The 18,053-nt window shown below is 46.8% G+C and overlaps 1 protein-coding gene across 1 annotated transcript in view; it reads left to right on the forward strand.

The window, feature by feature from the left end:
* The window catches only part of BUB3 (BUB3 mitotic checkpoint protein), a 170,782-nt gene that overhangs the window by 88,463 nt on the left and 64,266 nt on the right, over nucleotides 1–18,053 (forward strand). Inside the window, 5 exon segments of the mRNA XM_033942986.1 lie at nucleotides 1,154–1,403; nucleotides 5,929–6,003; nucleotides 7,694–7,764; nucleotides 7,766–7,789; nucleotides 7,791–7,856. Of these exon segments, the coding sequence (XP_033798877.1) occupies nucleotides 1,154–1,403; nucleotides 5,929–6,003; nucleotides 7,694–7,764; nucleotides 7,766–7,789; nucleotides 7,791–7,856 (486 nt within the window).

Consider the following 18,053-nt stretch of genomic DNA (forward strand, 5'->3'; position numbering starts at 1 on the left):
CTAGCTACCTGAACTGAGGAGACACGCCCAGACCATCAGGCGGGAAGGCACTGGCGCATGCGCGGTGCGGGCATCTCGAAACTTCTAAGTTTCTTCAAGCAAGACATGCTTGCGAGACGTCCGTATCGGGGCTCTTTCGGATGACATCACCCACTAGTGAGAATAGCTGCCTGCTGTCCCTGGATAACAACTGTTACGGTAAGTAACATTGCTTTTTTGCCTTATGTCAGGCTTTTCTTGATGGTGGCCAGGGGTCTTGCTTCCGCCCTGGAGGGGGGGTTGCCCTTGTTCTCTACGGTTTGGCCCCAAAGAGCTCCCATTTTGTCTTGCACATAGGGAAAGGGAACCTGATGTATAACTATTCAATGGGAGGGATGATTCTGGGGGAAGGCAACCTAGAAAAGGACTTGGGGATTTTGGTGGATAAAACAATGAAGCCGGCGGCATAATGCACATTGGCCTCAAAGAAGGCGAACAGAATGTTGGGCATTATCAAAAAAGTTATCACTGCCACTGTATCGGGCGATGGTGCGCCCGCATCTGGAGTACTGCATCCATTACTGGTCGCCGTATCTTAAGAAGGATATGGCGATGCTCGAGAGGGTCCAGAAAAGAGCAACAAGGATGATAAAAGGCATGGAAAACCTTTCATATGCTGAAAGGCTAGAGAAGCTAGGGTTCTTTTCCCTGGAAAAGCGGAGACTTAGAGGGGACATGATAGAGACTTATAAGATCATGAAAGGCATAGAGAAGGTGGAGAGGGACAGATTCTTCAGACTAGCAGAGAAAACAAAAACAAGAGGGCATTCAGAAAAATTGAAAGGAGACAGATTCAGAACAAATGGTAGGAAGTTCTTCTTCACTCAGAGGGTGGCGGACACCTGGAATGCGCTTCCAGAGGAGGTGGTAGGACCGAGTACGATATTGGGTTTCAAAAAGAGTCTGGATGATTTCCTGAAGGAGTAGGGGATTGAAGGGTATAGATAGAGGGTTACTATACAGAATATTAAATGATTAGGGAATAAAAGGTTTAGGATCACTTACATGTCATGGACCTGGGGTGCCGCCGCGGGGGCGGACTGCTGGGCACGATGGACCCCTGGTCTGACCCGGCAGAGGCAATGCTTATGTTCTTATTCTTCTCTTGTTCAAGTGGCCGCGGGTCTCTTGGGACTATGATTTTTCTCAGGAGGAGCAGGAGTTGATTGACGAAGACCTAGACCTTTGGGGTAACCACCAGGATCCTCTGAGGGGAATGGATTCTGCTAGCAGCGGTTTTGCGCTTCTGCATGCTGGCAAGGATTCGTCCGTGGTGTGCATTTTTCAGCGGGACGAGCTTCATGAGCTTATTCTTCAGGTCTCCTTGGTTTTGTGTTTCAAGGAAACAGAAAAGGAGCCCCCATGTGTGGTGGACCCCTTGTTTAGGGAGATCTGTTTGGCTTCCCACTCTTTCCCTGTGCATCAGGATATTTGGGATGTTGTGCTCGCTCAGTGGCAGGTGCCGGAGGCCCATTGTTGCTTTGCGCAATCTATGGTTCTATGGCATGGAAGAAGTAGGCTTTTTGCCAGACCCTTCAAAGGTTGCTATATCTCAAAGCAGTGGTTTCAGTACTCCCTCAGGAGTGTTGCACTGGCAAGTACTTGATTTACTTTGTGGAGCCCAAGAAAGAGGAGACATTTTGGCCCATTCTAGATTTAAAAGGGTTCAACAGGGCTCTGAGTTCATCTTTTCGCATGGAAACGCTGCGGTATGTTCTGGCAGTTCAGCCTGGGGAGGATCTGACAGAGGCCTACTTGCATGTTCCAATTCGGACCTCCCATCAGCGGTTCCTTCGCTTTGCGATCTTGGGTTGCCACTATCAGTTTTGTGTGCTTCCTTTTGGTCTGTCCATGGCCCCGAGGAGGTTCACCAAGGTTATGGTGGTTCTGGCAGCAGCTTTGCGCAAGGAGGGCATTCTGGTTCATCCCTACTTGGACGACTGGTTGATTCGAGCAAAGTCTTTCCAGGAGAGCACCTGGGTCATGGCTCAGGTGGTGGAGTTCCTGCAGTCACTGGGATAGGTTGTTAACCTTTCCAAGAGCCGGTTGGCCCCCTCTCAGCACCTGGAGTATCTTGGAGTTCTCTTCGACACCTCCTTAGGGAAGGTCTTCCTTCCAGAGGCTCTGGTATGCAAATTGCAGTCTCAGATTTGCCTTCTCATGGCGGCCCAGTATCCTCAGGTGCAGAATTTTCTCTAGGTCTTGGGGTCAATGGCGGCTTCCCTAGACATGGTAAGGTGAGCTCGTGCCCACATGCGTCCTCTTCAGTATGCTCTGCTTCGGAGGTGGTCGTCCAGAGGCGGTCTGGATTGCCCTGTCCCTCTTCAGGGTTGGCTCGCTGCAGTCTTCGCTGGTGGCTTCAGTCATCTCATTTAGTGCAAGGGGTGAGTCTGGATTAGCTCCAGTGGATGGTACTTCTCACGGACGCCAGTCTCCTTGGCTGGGGAGCTCTGTCTAGGTCACTTAGCTCAGGGCACTTGGTCTCCGAATGAAGTATCTTGGTCGATCAATGTTCTGGAGACCAGAGCCATCCATCTGGCGTTGTTAGCCTTCCAGTCCTTCTTGACGGGCAAATCAGTCCGGGTTCTCTCGGACAATGCCACGGCAGTGGCCTATGTCAGTCATCAGGGGGGCACCAAGAGTTGTCTGGTGGCGCAGGAGGCAGCTTTGCTAATAGTCTGGGCAGAGTCTCATCTTCTGGATGTCTTGGCTTCACACACAGCGGGAGTAGAAAAGTGCAAGTGGACTTCCTCAGTTGTCACATACTAGATCCCGGGGAGTGGTATCTCAGTCCTGCGGTCTTCCAGTTGATAGTGCAGTCTTGGGGTCAGCCCCTCATGGACCTGATGGCCAAAACACCTCGCTTCTTCCGTCATCGCAGTGATGTTCAAGCCGAGGGGCTGGATGCTCTAGTTCAGCCTTGGCCGATGGAGGGTCTTCTGTATGTTTTTCCTCCATGGCCCTTAGTGGGCAGAGTGCTTCTTCGCATTGTTCGGCATCATGATCCTGGTGACCCCGGACTGGCCCAGGTGTCCGTGGTACATGGTGGCGGATCCTTTGCTACTGCTTCTCTCGACCAATCTTTTAACTCAGGGTCCCATTCCAATGTTTGATCTGGGTCCCTTTTGTCTTAGGCTTGGCTCTTGAAAGAGCTTGCCTAGGTAAGAAGGGTTATTCAGATAAGGTGATCTCCACTCTTTTGGGGTCCCGGAGACTTTCCACTTCTCGGTCTTATGTGCGTGTTTGGTGTCTATTTGAAGAGTGGTGTGCTGCGCATGGAGTGGTCTCTTTTTGCGCTTCTTTGCCTAACATCTTGAAGTTCTTGCAAGATGGCCTGGATAGGGGCCTGACTTAGTCTACTCTCCAGGTTCAGCTTGTGACTTTGTCTGCCTTTCCTGGGTTGTTATGAGGTCAGCATTTGACTGCAATTCCTGGTGTCGTTTGATTCTTGCGGGCAGCCAAGTTGCTAAAGCCTTCCGTTCGACCGTTTGTTCCATCTTGTGATCTTAATCTGGTCTTGTCCGTTCTGGTGCGCCCATCCTTTGAGCCTTTGGGTGCCTGTTCATTGAAGGACCTTACTCTTAAAGCGTTTTTTTTGTGGCCATAACTTCTGCGAGCTGCGTTTCATTGCTGCAGGTTTTCTCATGTAGGTTCTCTTCCTGGAGTTCTGTAGGAAGAGGGTTGTGTTGCAGCCTGTTCCTTCTTTTCTGCCCAAAGTAGTTTTGCCTTTTCATGTCAATCAGTCTTTGGGCTCTTCAGAGCAGAAACAGTTGCGCAAATTGGATGTCTGCCAGGTCCTTCGCTCTTATGTTTAGCAGATCCTGGAGTTCTAGAAATCGGATCACCTCTTTGTCCTCTTAGTGGGTTCTCGTAAGGGGGATGGCGCTTCCAAGGCTACCATTGCATGCTGGATCAAGGAGACTATTGCTTCTGCATATCTTCAGAAAAAGCCTGTTCTGGAATTTCTCAAGGCTCATTCCACTCAGGGTCAGGCAGCTTCTTAGGCTGAGTCTTCTCTTGTGCCTCTGGTGGATATTTGTAAGGCTGCAGTTTTGTTTTCTCTGCATTCCTTTGTCAGACACTACTGTGTGGGCATTCAGGTGCATCGGAACACTGTGTTTGGTGAACAATGTTCTGGTGCTGGCCCTTCGGGGGGCCCACCCTTGATGGGTACTACTTTGGTACGTCCCATCAGTAAAGAACTGTACTTATCTAGAAGGCAACATAGAAGGAGAACATAGGTTCTTACCTGCTAATTTTCATTCTGTTAGCTTCTAAACTGGTACAGTTCTCCACCCTGTCTGTCTTTCTGCAGTGATTGCGATTTTTGTTTGCATGAAGATTTTGCTTTTTTGCGGGTTCTAGTATTTTTCTAGGGCTGGGGAGATAACAGGAACAGCGGATGTGGTTCAACTGGCATAGCTTGTGAACTGTGGGGACATTTTCACTGCAGGGTTTAGTTCTATGCATATTCCAACAGCATTACAATCTGTTTGTTGTTCTCCTGTTCGGAGTGTTATTACTGTTTACAAGTTAGTTTTTTCTTAGTTCGGCTTGGCTATTCGGCAGACTGGTTTAGGAGGGGGAGCCTCAGCTAATATACTACAACCAGGTTTTGGTCTCAGTCTCCACCTGCTGGTCAGAGTGAGATATTACCCATAAGTAAAGAACTGTACCAGTCTAGAAGCTAACAGAAAATTAGCAGGTAAGAACCTAATTTCTCCTTTCCCCTCCTAAAGTCTGATCCTAGTATTTTTCCCACCTTTTCCACCTCATTAAGGTCCCTCTTACATCCCTTTCCATCCATCCCACTATTCCTCTCCTCCACCACGTCCAACGTTTCTCCCTCCCCCATGCATCTTACCTCATGCCTCTCCCACCACCATCTCCAATAATTCTCTCCCCCTCCCTCTGCACAACATTTCTCCTCTTTCTTCATTTCCCCATGCTCACCATCACTTTCCCTCTCACTCAGACACCCATGACCAACAAGTCTCCCTTTCAATTCCCTCCCCCACTTCAGCATCTTTCCCTTACTCCCTCCATTCTTCTATACTGTGTCCCAAGTTCATGTTCCCCTCCCTCCATCTCTTTCCCTCTCTGACACCCATGCCCAACAATTCTCCCTTTCTATTCCCTCCCCCACCTCAGCATCTCTTTCCCTCCATTCTTCCCAAGTTCATACTCCCCTCCCTCCGCCCACTCCATTCTGTGTCCCACATTCATGCCTCTCCCTCAAACCTTCTTTCCTTCCATTCTTTGTCTGAAGTTTGTGCTCCCTCCCTTCTTTCTGTGTCCCAATGCGCCCTTCTTTCTCCCTTCCATGTCCCAATGTGGAAGGAAGGAAGAGTAGATAGCATAAATGGTTTTAAGAAAGGTTTGGATAATTTCCTGGAGGAAAAGTCCGTTTTTGAGAAAGACATGGGGGAAGTCACTGCTTGCCCTGGATCGGTAGCATGGAATGTTGCTGCTCCTTGGGTTTTGGCCACCGTGAGAACGGGCTACTGGGCTTGATGGACCATTGGTCTGACCCAGTAAGGCTATTCTTATGTTCTTTTCTTCCCTCTCCCCCTCCCCCCCAATCTCAGGTTCATGCCTCCCTCTCATGGATGTTTACTTGTTCTGGCTGGCTCCCTCCTCCTTCCTTCCAGCTGATCCAGAAGCCTTCCCTCCAACATCAGAGGGAAAGCTTCTGGGTCAACCACCTGCAGCATGTAGGAGCCCCGTTTGTAACTATGAATTTGATGTAAGTCAGACGTTTGTAATCTGGGAACTGCCTGTATTTATTTCTAAATACTTTCTATATTACCTTATGCCTCAGGTCAACTCTTTCCCCTCCCTCTCTCTCTTATCTCAGATTCAACTCTCCTATGTCTTCCCTCCCACCAGGTTCAGCATCACCTTCTTCCTTCCTGGGCCCAACACCGGCTGCTGTCCACCGCTTACCAATCTTCAGTCCTGCAGGTTGGTGTAGCCATATAGAAAGTCTGCCTGCAGACTGCACTGAGCCTTTATCTCTGATCCTCTCCTCCCCTTCTGAAATAGGGAAGTCATTGTCAGAAGAGGCAGGCCAGTTAGAGGCAAAGTCCTGGTGCAGTCCACAGGCAGCCTTTCTATATGGCTACCGCCATCCTGCAGGGCCGAAGACTGAATTTAAAGATAGATGGCAGAGAGCAGCCACGTTGGTCTGGAGGGGGAGGGAGGTAGATGTAGGACTGGGCGGGGCAGGCAGGGAGAGCTTAAGGTATGCACATGGACATAATTCCCTTCCATCCCTGTGGTAATACAGGTTTTTTGTCCCCATGTCCTTTAGGTTCCCTATTGTTCCTATCAGCATGCACATCAGCTGCTACAGAACGGTTTATATAAATATATAGAATTTGAGTCTCACTTTAGTGTATTTGCTACAGATTTCAGTCCTTTACTTTATTGTAAATAGCCAGTCCACGTGGTAGCATAGTCATGACTTGTACATGCAGCTAACTAGCCATCATTTCCTCTATCACAGCTGAATCTACTTCTGGCAAGCCCTTTGTGCAGAATGAAAGAATTGCAATTCTTTGGGGCAGTGATTTAGGGCTGTGCGCTGCTGTTTAGGCAATGATAAATGGTTGACCAGGAGCAGCAGCCACTGGCCAGCCGCTGGGATGCAAGCAGCCGATTGGTTGAGTGCTTCTTCTTCTCTGGCCTAAATTTTAATGCTCTGTCTGATAAAATGTGTGCATGAACATGCTGTTTGCAGGTGACTGATGGTGCATGTGGGAGAAAGGAATACTTACAATACAGGTATGACACCAGTTTGTGGAAATGATTTAAGGTGGTTTTCTAGCATTAAATATTTTTGCAGTACACATGGTCTGTGTATACAACATGCATCATTAGTGTCATCTGCTGTAGAATGACAGGTTTTGAAAGGACATTTGATTCTTCTTGTATCTTCACCCCTGACACCTTGCACCATTAATCCTGAGACTTAAAGCTTCTCTGTGTAGTATTTTGCATGAGAGTTTTTTGCTTGCTTTCAGGTGGTTTTTTATATGCTTTAAGCAGAACACAGGGAAAGGATTAGGCTATCTAAGATCTGTACATGATCACTTTGCAATATTCCATCTCCTGCATCATACTTACTCAGAGTGGAGTTGGGAGCTTTGGATAACACTGATGTGTAAAATCTGAGAGTAGCAGTCAAGGAACAAAGGAAAAACTGCAGAAACAATGTCCATGATGCAGGATTTTATTTAGTTAATCAAAGTATGTCGCAATCTAAGAATCCACATTGGATAAAATTTTGCATCCAATTTGGATGCTTTGATTGTGACTTGTTACTTTGATTAATTGAATAAAATCCTGCATCACAGATATTGTTTCCGTAGTTTTTCCTTTGTTCCTTGACTGCAACTTTTTACTGTGGAACTGTTGGGTTCTCCTTTGTTGAAATCTGAAAGTAGGACATTAAGTTTTGATATATGGGATGTGTGCATTGAAAAGAACAACATGTAAACCAAATAACAATACGCTATTCTGGTCAGTTTCATGTAACAGGCAAGGAATGCCAAAGCTTGTCTGATGGGTTTAGTGTGATTGATTATGAAGATTGGTCAGTTTGTCTATTATATACTAACATGCTTGATGTGTTTTGGTTCTTTCTGGATAGGATGTACACACTATCTGTGTCTGGAGAACCGGCTAATTGTGGGAACTGCTGGCCGCAGAGTTTTAGTGTGGGGACTTGAGGAACATGGGTTATGTAGCAGCAGAGAAGAGAATCCAGCCTAAAATATCAGACCCGCTGTATTCGTGCATTTCCAAATAAGCAGGTAATATTCAACTGTGAATCTACACAAGCTAGTCTCTGCTGTGTCTGTCCTTTTTAAATACAGTGGTAACTTGGTTTATGAGCATAATCCGTTCCAGGATCATGCTCGTAATCCAAAGCGCTCGTTTATCAAAGCAAAGTTCCCCATAGGCCTTAATGCAAACTCAGAAGATTCGTTCCACAACCAAAGTTTTGCAATGGAGGCCCAGGGGGTGATACCTGCCTGCAGGTGCTACAGCGATTCCAAAGTGGTGCCTTCCTTCCCTCTGGGGGTCCCCTTGCGGCTGCCCTCCCGCTTCGTTGATGCCTCTGCTGTCCGTCATGCGCCTCCTGGCTCCTGATCAAGCCAGGCCGCCATCCCTGAATGAGCATGCGCGCAGTTTCACCTCTCCTAAGTCAGAGCCGCTTGCCCCAACGAAGCACGCAGGAGAGCGACAAGTCTGATAAAAACCTTTCATACGCTGAGAGTGATTGGAGAAACTAGGGGTCACTTTTTTCCCCTGAAGAAGAGGAGACTTAGAGGGGATATGATAGAGACTTACAAGATCATGAAGGGCATAGAGAGAGTAGAGAGGGACAGATTCTTCAAACTTTCGAAAAATAAAAGAACAAGAGGGCATTCGGAAAAGTTTTTTTTTTTTTGTGTGGGGTGTTAAATCTTTATTGATTTTCAAACTTCGACAGTGCAGTACAATTAATTGAACATAAAATACTGCATAAAACGCACTATTAACTTCACAAGTAATACATAAAACAATCATTTTCTCCCATCCTCCCAATTATTAATACAATGAGAAATATGATGTGATTACAATATAATTAAGTAATTTAAATCCTCAAAATACATTTCCCTCCTCCCACCTACCCACCCTGGATGTGTAAGGAAATCTAAGAAAAGGAAAGATACTTGACCCTTATTGCGAGGTAACAAATGTATTCAATGGGTTCCACACTTTATTAAAAAGATGTCCATTTTTTTTCGGAAAAGTTGAAAGGGGACAGATTCAAAACGAATACTAGGAAGTTCTTCTTTACCCAACGTGTGATGGACACCTGGAATGCGCTTCCAGAGGACGTAATAGGCAGAGTATGGTACTGGGGTTTAAGAAAGGAATTTGGACAATTTCCTGCTGGAAAAGGGGATTACTGCACAGGTCCTGGACCTGATAGGCTGCCGCATGAGTGGACTGCTGAGCATGATGGACCTCAGGTCTGACCCAGCAGAGGCATTGCTTATGTTCCCCATACTCACATGCTGCAGAAGAAATCCACTCCGGATTTTCACAGACCAGTTTAGCACCTTTTACACTCTTTTCCTTTGCATACATGACTGCAGCTGTGTGTCCTGCTCTCCTCATTTTATTGTTTTTAAATTCAATGTAGTTTCGTCCCCTTTGCGGCTATTTTTGCGTTTGAAGTAGAGAAATGACACGGGAAAAAATCTGTCCCGTCACTGCACCGTCCCCGTCCCACCATCCTCTGCACCGCCCCGTCACCGCCGTTCTCTTCACCGCCTCGTCACCGTCATCGCCATCCCTTTCATTCACCGCCCCGTCACCGCCACTGCCATCCCATTTACTGCCCCGTCACCGTCCCGTCTAGCAACCCATCTTCTTCCCTCCGCTCCCCCATAGTCTGGCATCTGTCTTCTTCCCTTCCAGCGTCTTCTCCCCACTCGCCTTCCACATTTCTTTCAGGGTCTGTTCCTCTCTACCCTCTTTCAATGTCTGTTCTATTCCTTTCCACTGTTTCCTTTCTACCACCCTTCTTTCATATCTTCTATCGGTCCCCCCATCATCACTAGCAGTCTCTCTTCCTACCCATTACCATGAGCAAATAGAACTTCTGAAAATTGTATTGCTGAGGCATTATTTCTAGTACGCCTTTATTTCCAGATGGATAATGACATTTATAATTCTTACTGTCCTGCTCTGATTCATTCACAATTTGGTTGTGTTTTGTACCTGAGGATTCCATGAGGCATTTAACCTTTTCCTGTCTCTTCTGTGATTTCAAGTTCATTCCTTCAATAATGGAGTCTCAAGGCAGTAGCAGTTTTCTATTTTGGGCTCTTTTGACATTGTTAAGGGATTTCTTGTACATTTGGTGCTGGTCTTCTTGATGAGGTCACTTCAGAATCTATTTCCAAGGAAGAGAAACTTTTCCCTTCAACCCCCTCCTTCCTTGTGTGAGCCGGAACAGGCGGTCCCCGCAAGCAAGGAATTTATATCATTTTTCATTCTATTCATTCATAGAAATTAAAATCTAGATAATGGCAGTCACATAACAAAACATGATTTTACAAAAATAATTCCCTGCACAGTCAAGCCTGCAAGGATTACTAGATGTCTTTCAGCAGCTCCCCTCCCTCCCTCCCCCTTACCTTTGTGGCCAAGTCAAAATGATCTACCAACAATAAAATTTTAAAAAACACAAAGCACGCTGTACGCAGAGAAAATGTTAATTATCATTTATATTCCGCGGGGTTTTCAAAGAGGTCAAGGCAGATAACTTTATGCAATGTCACCTCAGTAACAACTATACAAAAATAGACAAATATTCCCCCTCCCTTTTTACTAAAACTGCGATAGCGGTTTTTAGCGCAGGGAGCTGCGCTGAATGCCCCACGCTGCTCTCGACGCTCATAGGCTCCCTGCACTAAAAACCGCTATTGCGTTTTAATAAAAGGGGGTCATAGTGCAAAATATAGACAGCAGATATAAATTCTCAAAACGGACACATTTTGATCACTAAGTTGAAAATAAAAATCATTATTTCCTACCTTTTTGTCTGTTGATTTCATGAGTCTCTGGTCCTTCTTCTTTCTTCTCCTGCCACCCCCCTCTTTTCTTTCTCTCTCCCCCTGGCTCCCCTCTTTATTTCTGCCTTTCTTTCTCTCTCCCCCCTGGCCCCCCTCTTTATTTCTGCCTTTCTTTCTCTCTCCCCCTGGCCTTCCTCTTTATTTCTCTCTTCCCCCCTGGCCCTCCTCTTTCTTTCTGCCTTTCTTTCTCTCCCCCTTGACCCCCTCTTTATTTCTGCCTTTCTTTCTCTCTCCCTCTGGCCCCCCTCTTTATTTCTACCTTTCTTCTCTCTTCCCCTGGCCTCCCTCTTTATTTCTCTCTCCCCCTGGGCCCTCCTCTTTCTTTCTGCCTTCATGAAAACAGGAAGTAGGCAGGACCCGGCAGAGAACAAGGCCTGAAGCCGGCAACAGCAGCGAATTGTAAACGCTGCTGCTGCCCGAAGAATGGTAATGGAGCACCGAGGCAGACCGCTTCTCTCCCCTCCCAGCCGAACCCCCGCTGACCCTCCTATCTCCCCCCCCGTGAACCTTTCCAACCCTCCCAGCGAGAGCAGCAAACCTCCGCGGCTTTCTCCTCCCTCTGCTGCGTCACTGATGACATCATCAGTGATGCGCAGAGGGAGGAGAAAGCCGACGCTACTGGAGGGAGGTTTGCTGCTTTCGCTGGGAGGGTCGGAAAGGTTCACTTGGGGGGGGAGAGATAGGAGGGTCAGCGGGGGTTCGGCTGGGAGGGGGGAGAAGCTGTCTGCCTAGGTGCTCCAAAGGCCTGGCGCCATTACCTTTTTCGCCCCCACCTTGGTACGCTACTGCTCTCCAGCTCTCCTTAGTTGCCGGTTTTCTTTTTCGGCGACCGGCACGCTTTCAAAGAGCCGCGCTACAGCGCGGCTGCTCAAAGTTCAATCTTCTGCTCTGCTGCAACTTCCTGTTTCTGGTTGGGTCAGAGCAGAAGATTGAATACTGAGCAGCCGCGCGTGCGCGGCTCTTTTGAAAGCGTTCCGGTCGCCGAAAAAGAAAGCCGACAAACTAAGGTGAGGTGGAGAGAGGGAAGCTGGTTAAATGATCAAGCCGGCGTGCGGGTGAGGGCTGCGGGGGACCGCACGATCCTTTATGCCTCATTGCGGTGACAAGACCATTCACCGCTCCACGGGGCGTTGATGGCCTTGTCCCCGTCCCCGCAGAGGCTGCTAATTTTCATTCCCCGTTTTTGGCGGGTTACCCGCGGCTAAACGGCCACCGTGTCATTCTCTAGTTTGAAGCAAATTTGGAGCTCTGCTTGCTTGAGAATTCACAGACTTCATTCTGTAGCTGACAGGCCAATCCCTTTTGTGTACCTGATAGCTAGTCTGCATAGTTTTCATTGGACCTCAGGGCCTTCCCTGAAGTAGTCTCACCTTCTGTTAAGTAGGAGGCTCAACGTTGTTCCGCAGCATGCTGGCTGCGTTTTTGCACATCCACTTGTCCTGGTGCGCATCTGGTGGTCTGCAGGGGTGGTGGCATAGTCAAACAGTGGAGTCTGACCAGCAGCTCGAAGATCAGCTTTGAGAGAGCATTCCCAGCAATGTGGCAGTGAATTCTTATCCGGCTACTGAAGAGAACTGGAAGCAGGTGCAGCCCAGTGTATGGTCACAGTGAGTAACTCAGAACTGACAGCCTGTGAGATGTTGGGGAAAGTTTAAAAACGATAGGTTTTCTGTGTTTCGAAGTGTTCCCTCTCCTGAAAAATCCTAAAATCACCGGTTTTAAGTTTTTTGGAAGTGTAAAAAATATTGTGTGTTTGACACATTTGGTACCAGCGACCATCTTGGATTTTTAGCAATATTTTTTTCTTCTTCCTGCTACTTCAAAACTTCATTTTTTTGCCAGGAAAACTGCTGGGATGGGAGTTCTCAAGGTCTCATGTGAATTCATGCCAGGTTTGCACAGATTTAGCGTTTTTGGCGTGTCCTTGCGCCATGTGCTGCGTGGCGCAGCGGTAGAGGGCTATAACAACCAACTCAGTTGCCCTCTCACAACTTTCTCTGATTTTATGAAGTTTTTGTGGTCAGAATTTTAAAGTAAATGTTCTGCTGCTGGGCGATCTTCGTTGTCATCCCCCAGGCATCTTTGGGCGGCGTGGTACCCTTGGGGAAGTCCTGACCTCTCTGATCCATTGTTTGACAATGCAACTCTTTTTGGATCAGGGAATCCGGATTTGTGTGCTGAATTCGCGGATCCCTTGGGAGCTCCAGATCCTACTGTCCTGCGCTTATTTGAGTTTGTGGCTCTGCCTGATCTTATTGCTGAATCTTTGCAGGAATCAGCCAGCTCCATCCGCTGCTTCTCCCTGGCTTTGTACTGTGCACTCGTAGTCTGCGACCTTTCCCTGGCATCTGGATATGAGTTTTATGGTCTCTGAGCAGTTAGACTCTCTGGAAGGTCCTTTGAAGAGTGCTAGAGCTATGTCCCGCTTGTATCCGCTGGCGCAGGAATGTCAGCAGCTTTTTTTTTTTTTTATTTATTCATTTATTTAGCTTGTCCTCCCAAAGGAGCCCAGAACAGGTTACAAAGGTACATTCATAGTATAGATAGGACAAAATTAAGTGAAAGATGTATTGGCAGACATAGCTTAGAAGAATTTGCAGCATTCATAGAAGATATTACATGACATAGCATAGTTTTAGAGCAGCATTCTCTGTACCAACAGAACATAACATAAAGGAACTAAAGCTTTAGTGTTGTAAGCGACTACATGATTTGTGATTGGCAGTTAAGTTTCCATGAGTAGTGTCGGTCATTAAGGAGCTGGATTAGTGAAGAGGAAGGTTTTCACGGCCATCCTAAAGTTCCATAGACTAGCGATCTAATGGATGTGGGGATGATGTGCCAAAATCTGGGTTTAAAATGTGAATAAGAGCGTTTGTGGGCTGTTTCAGTTATGAGTGAGCGGCCAGGCGATAATGTGAGCTGTCTCTCTGCTTGAGATCTCAGTGATCTGTTTTGGATGTAAATTTGTAGTTTTGATGTCATGTAGTTTGGTATCATCTTGTGGAAGGTCTTGAAGGCTAGGACCAAGGCTTTTAAAAGCTCAGCGTTTTGGGATATGTAACCAATGCATGGATGTTAGTGCTGGGGTGACATGGTCTTGGAAGCTCAGGTTTTTCAGGAGTCTGATGGTTGCATCTTGCACACTTTGGAGGTGGGAAAGGGTTTTTGTGGGTAACCCCACTAGTAGTGGTCATGAGGTCAAAGCAAGACTGGTCTAAGGTGGATTCCTTGGTGGCACAAGTGACTAAGCGCACTTCTCTTCCCAGTGTCAGGAGAGTTGTGTTGAAAGATATGCAGGACTGCCGTGTGGATGTGGTCCTCGGGGCACTTTTTGAAACAGCCAATTTAGGCATCAAAGCTGCTGTGGCAATGTCTTTTGTTGCACGTGCCTGTCTCTCAGCTACGCACGCTAGAGACTAATGCAGCTTCTGATAGCTGGGATGGATTACATGGCGGATGCCTTATATGACCTTTTGAAAGTGGTGACTAAAGTGTCTGGGTATTCCATTTTCAGCCCACCGAATGCTCTGGGTCAGGCAGTGGGCTGGTGATGCCACTTCCAAGGCAACTTTAGCAAGGCTGCATTTTAAGGGGCAGTTATTATTTGGCAAAGGCCTGGATGACTTCTTGGATTTGGTAATGGACCGTTGGCTGAAGACTTTGCCTGATAGTAGATCAAGATCCTCCAGGGATTCTGGGCATTTTAATTTTCATGGCTCCAGTGTGATATTCCGATCCATAAGAAGGAAAATCAGATTGTTCAACTAATGTAAATCATACTCAATATGAACAGTCTGTATATGCAGTTCTATTTATCGCAAGACCTCAAACACTTGAAGCACTACTTATATAATTTTTTGTGCTCTTACTGGGATTGGATATTCATCATCAGTCTTTGCGTGAATATTATTTTTATTCAATGCGAGCACGATTACTTTTTATTACTTTTATATGGTGAGCTAATATGTTTAAGAAGAGCACTTATCTTTTCAGCCTGACAGCTACCCAGCCGTTTCACTGTTTTCCTCAGGGGCTCATACTCTTCATAATATCACCTTAACCTTTGCGGTGAGAAGAGAGCGTGTTTAATCTTTCAAAGCTCAACAAATGCACAGTAGAGCAGGTGCTGGAAGACATGGGCTGGATTGTCAACTTCAGGAAGAGCCATCTGACACCCACACAGTCACTGGAATACCTGCGAGTCCTCTTCGATATGGCTGCCATGTCTACCTGTCCATGGCTCACAGACCGAAGCTGTGTCCAGAAGTCTGCTCTTTCAGCGTGGAATTATCTTCAAGTTCTGGGATCCATGATGGATGTAGTCCCTTAGTTGAGAGCGCACATATGCCCTCTTCAACATGCCTTACTCTCTCACTGGGCACCCCACCATAGGGAGACGCCTTCAGCTTTACATCAGTCGTTGGAAGCTTATCACCTCCGATCTCTGGGTGTTAAACATCATTCGTCAGAGTTACATTCTTTATTTCCACACCCTTCCTCAGAATCATCCACCAAGAGAGTCTGCTTCAAACTCTGCACAGTCCTCTCTTCTTCTCCAGGATGTTCAGTCCCTGCTTCTTCTCAATACCATTGAAGAAGTTCCTCGCTCTCAACTCAACCAGAGATTCTACTCCCGCTATTTCTTAGTTCCAAAGAAGATGGGAGGATTGCGACCCATTTTTGACCTCAGGAATCTTAACAAGGAGCTCACTGTGGAGAAATTCCGGATGCTCTATCTTGCCCTTCTCTATCCCCTATTGGCGCAGAACGAATGGCTATGCTCTCTGGATCTCAAGGAAGTCTATACTCATATACCTATCCATCCGGTTTCCAGAATATATCTCCGCTTTCAAGTGAACCAGCGTCATTACCAATACAAAGTACTTCTGTTTGGCCTGGCATCTTCACCCAGGGTCTTTACGAAGTGCTTGATTGTGGTAGCAGCAGCCTTCCGATCTCATGGTCTTCAGGTTTTTACCTTACCTGGACGAGTGGTTGATCAAGGCTTCATCATCTCAGGAAGTAGAACTGGCGACAACTCAAACCATCTCTTTCCTTCAAGTCTTGGGCTTCGAGATCAATTTCCCCAAATCGTCTCTGCAAATGGCTTAATGTCTCCAGTTCATTGGAGCCATTCTTGATACTACTCTCATGAGGGCTTTTCTTCCTCCAGATCGCCTAACTGCTCTGCTTCATCTATGCCAGCAGATGTTTCATCTCCAAATGATCTCTGCGAGGCGTTTGATGGTTCTCCTAGGCCACATGGCCTCCACAGTTGATATGACATCACTTGCAAGGCTACATCTTCGCACTCCTCAGTGGGTCCTTGCTTCTCAGTGGTCTAAGGCAACAGATCGCCTTTTACAGCATATCTCTGTAACCTCATCTCTTCTACAGTTGCTCCACTGGTGGCTGATCTCCAATCTCTACTTTTCCATTTACCTCCTCATCAACAGGTGCGCACCTGCTTCTCTGTACACCTGGGGGGCACAAATGAACGGTCTTCAAACGCAGGGTCATTGGACTTCCAAGCGCAAATTTCACATCAATTTTCTAGAGCTCAGAGCGATGTACTATGCACTGAAACATCTTCTGAGCGATCAAGTCCTCCTTCGCACAGGCAATCAAATGGCAATGTACTACATAAACAAACAAGGAGGCACAGGCTCTCTTCCACTTTGTCAGGAAGCTCAGAAGATCTGGCTTTGGGCGACGGCCCGCAACCTTTTCCTGAGGGCAATCTACATACAAGGCGAGCAGAATTCTTCAGCCTCATGAATGGACACTCAGCTTGTCAGTTCTCCAGTCCATTTTTGCACAAAGGGGCACTCCTCAAGTGGACTTGTTTGCAGCTCCTCACAATCACAAGTTGCCCCAGCTCTGCTCCAGACAGTTGTTAGGTTGCATCCGCAGGAGTTTCATCAGCCGGAAGCCATAATGCCATTATACAGAACCATGGTGAGACCTCATTTGGAATACTGTGTGCAATTCTGGAGGCCACACTACCGAAAAGATGTGCTGAGAGTAGAGTCGGTGCAATGGATGGCCACCAGGATGGTCTCGGGGCTCAAGGATCTATTGTATGAGGAAAGGCTGAAAAATTTGTGGCTGTACTCACTCAAGGAACGTAGGGAGAGAGGAGACATGATTGAGACGTTTAAGTATATTACCGGCCGTATTGAGATGGAAGAAGAGATTCTCTTTCTCAAAGGACCCTCAGCCACAAGAGGGCATCCGCTCAAACTCAGGGGCGGGAAATTTCATGGCGACACCAGGAAATATTTCTTCACCGAGAGAGTGGTTGATCCTTGGAACGAGCTCCCGGTGCAGGTGATCAAAGCAAACAGCGTGCAAGAATTTAAGAGCAAATGGGATGCCCATGTGGGATCCCTTAGACTGGGTTAAGCCAAGGGAACCTGTCACCAGGAGTGGGATCCCTAGGAAAGTAGACTTGGGGGTGGGTCAGTAGAGTGGGCAGACCTGATGGGCTATGGCCCTTATCTGCCGACATCTTCTATGTTTCTATGACTTTACTCACCATCTGGAAGCAGATGCCTTTCTACTGGACTGGATGCAAATGTTTCTCTATGCGTTTCTTCCCACTCCTCTCATCTTGAAAACTCTTTTCAAACTCAAACAGGAGGCAGCCACCATGATCCTCAAAGCTCCTCGGTAGCCCAGACAGCATTGGTTCTTCCTTCTACTTCAACTCAGCACCAGGGAGCCCATTCTTCTTACAATTTTTCCTTCTCTGCCTACACAGAATCAAGGGGCTCTTCTTCATCCCAACCTGCAATCGTTACACCTGACAGCTTGGTATCTCTTGGGCTGAACTCAGCTGAATTACATCTCTCAACCTGTTCGCACTATTATCGGCGCCTCCAGGAAACTGGCTACTCAACAGTGTTATCAACAAAAGTGGACTCAGTTTTCTTCCTGGTGTCTATTTTATCATCACAAAGAAAAATGGGGAGACCTGATGATCCACAGTGAAAACAATCCACCGATGAAAACAAAAACTGTGGATACAGATGTTCTGGAGATAATTTTTTAAATACTGACATATAAAACCATGAAAATTCAATTTAAAAAGTACAATGCTAAAAAATATGGTGATAAAAATCCACCCGAAACACGGACAGACATCAAAGTGTTTCGAAAAGAAATCAAAACATTTCTATTCAAAAAACATGTCCTTACTAACTAGTCTCCTCCCCTTTCGCACAAGCTCTCCCTCTCCTGAATATCACATTAGTCAACTCCTAGAACCTTTCCCTCCAAAAATACTCAGACTCCTAAATAAGCATTTACCTCACTATCCAACAAACATCTTACGTCACGGTTAGGTAATTTCTCGTCTGCAACCCGCATATA

This window comes from Geotrypetes seraphini, chromosome 4, assembly GCF_902459505.1.
Source record: "Geotrypetes seraphini chromosome 4, aGeoSer1.1, whole genome shotgun sequence".
In the NCBI taxonomy this organism is placed as follows: Eukaryota; Metazoa; Chordata; class Amphibia; order Gymnophiona; family Dermophiidae; genus Geotrypetes; species Geotrypetes seraphini.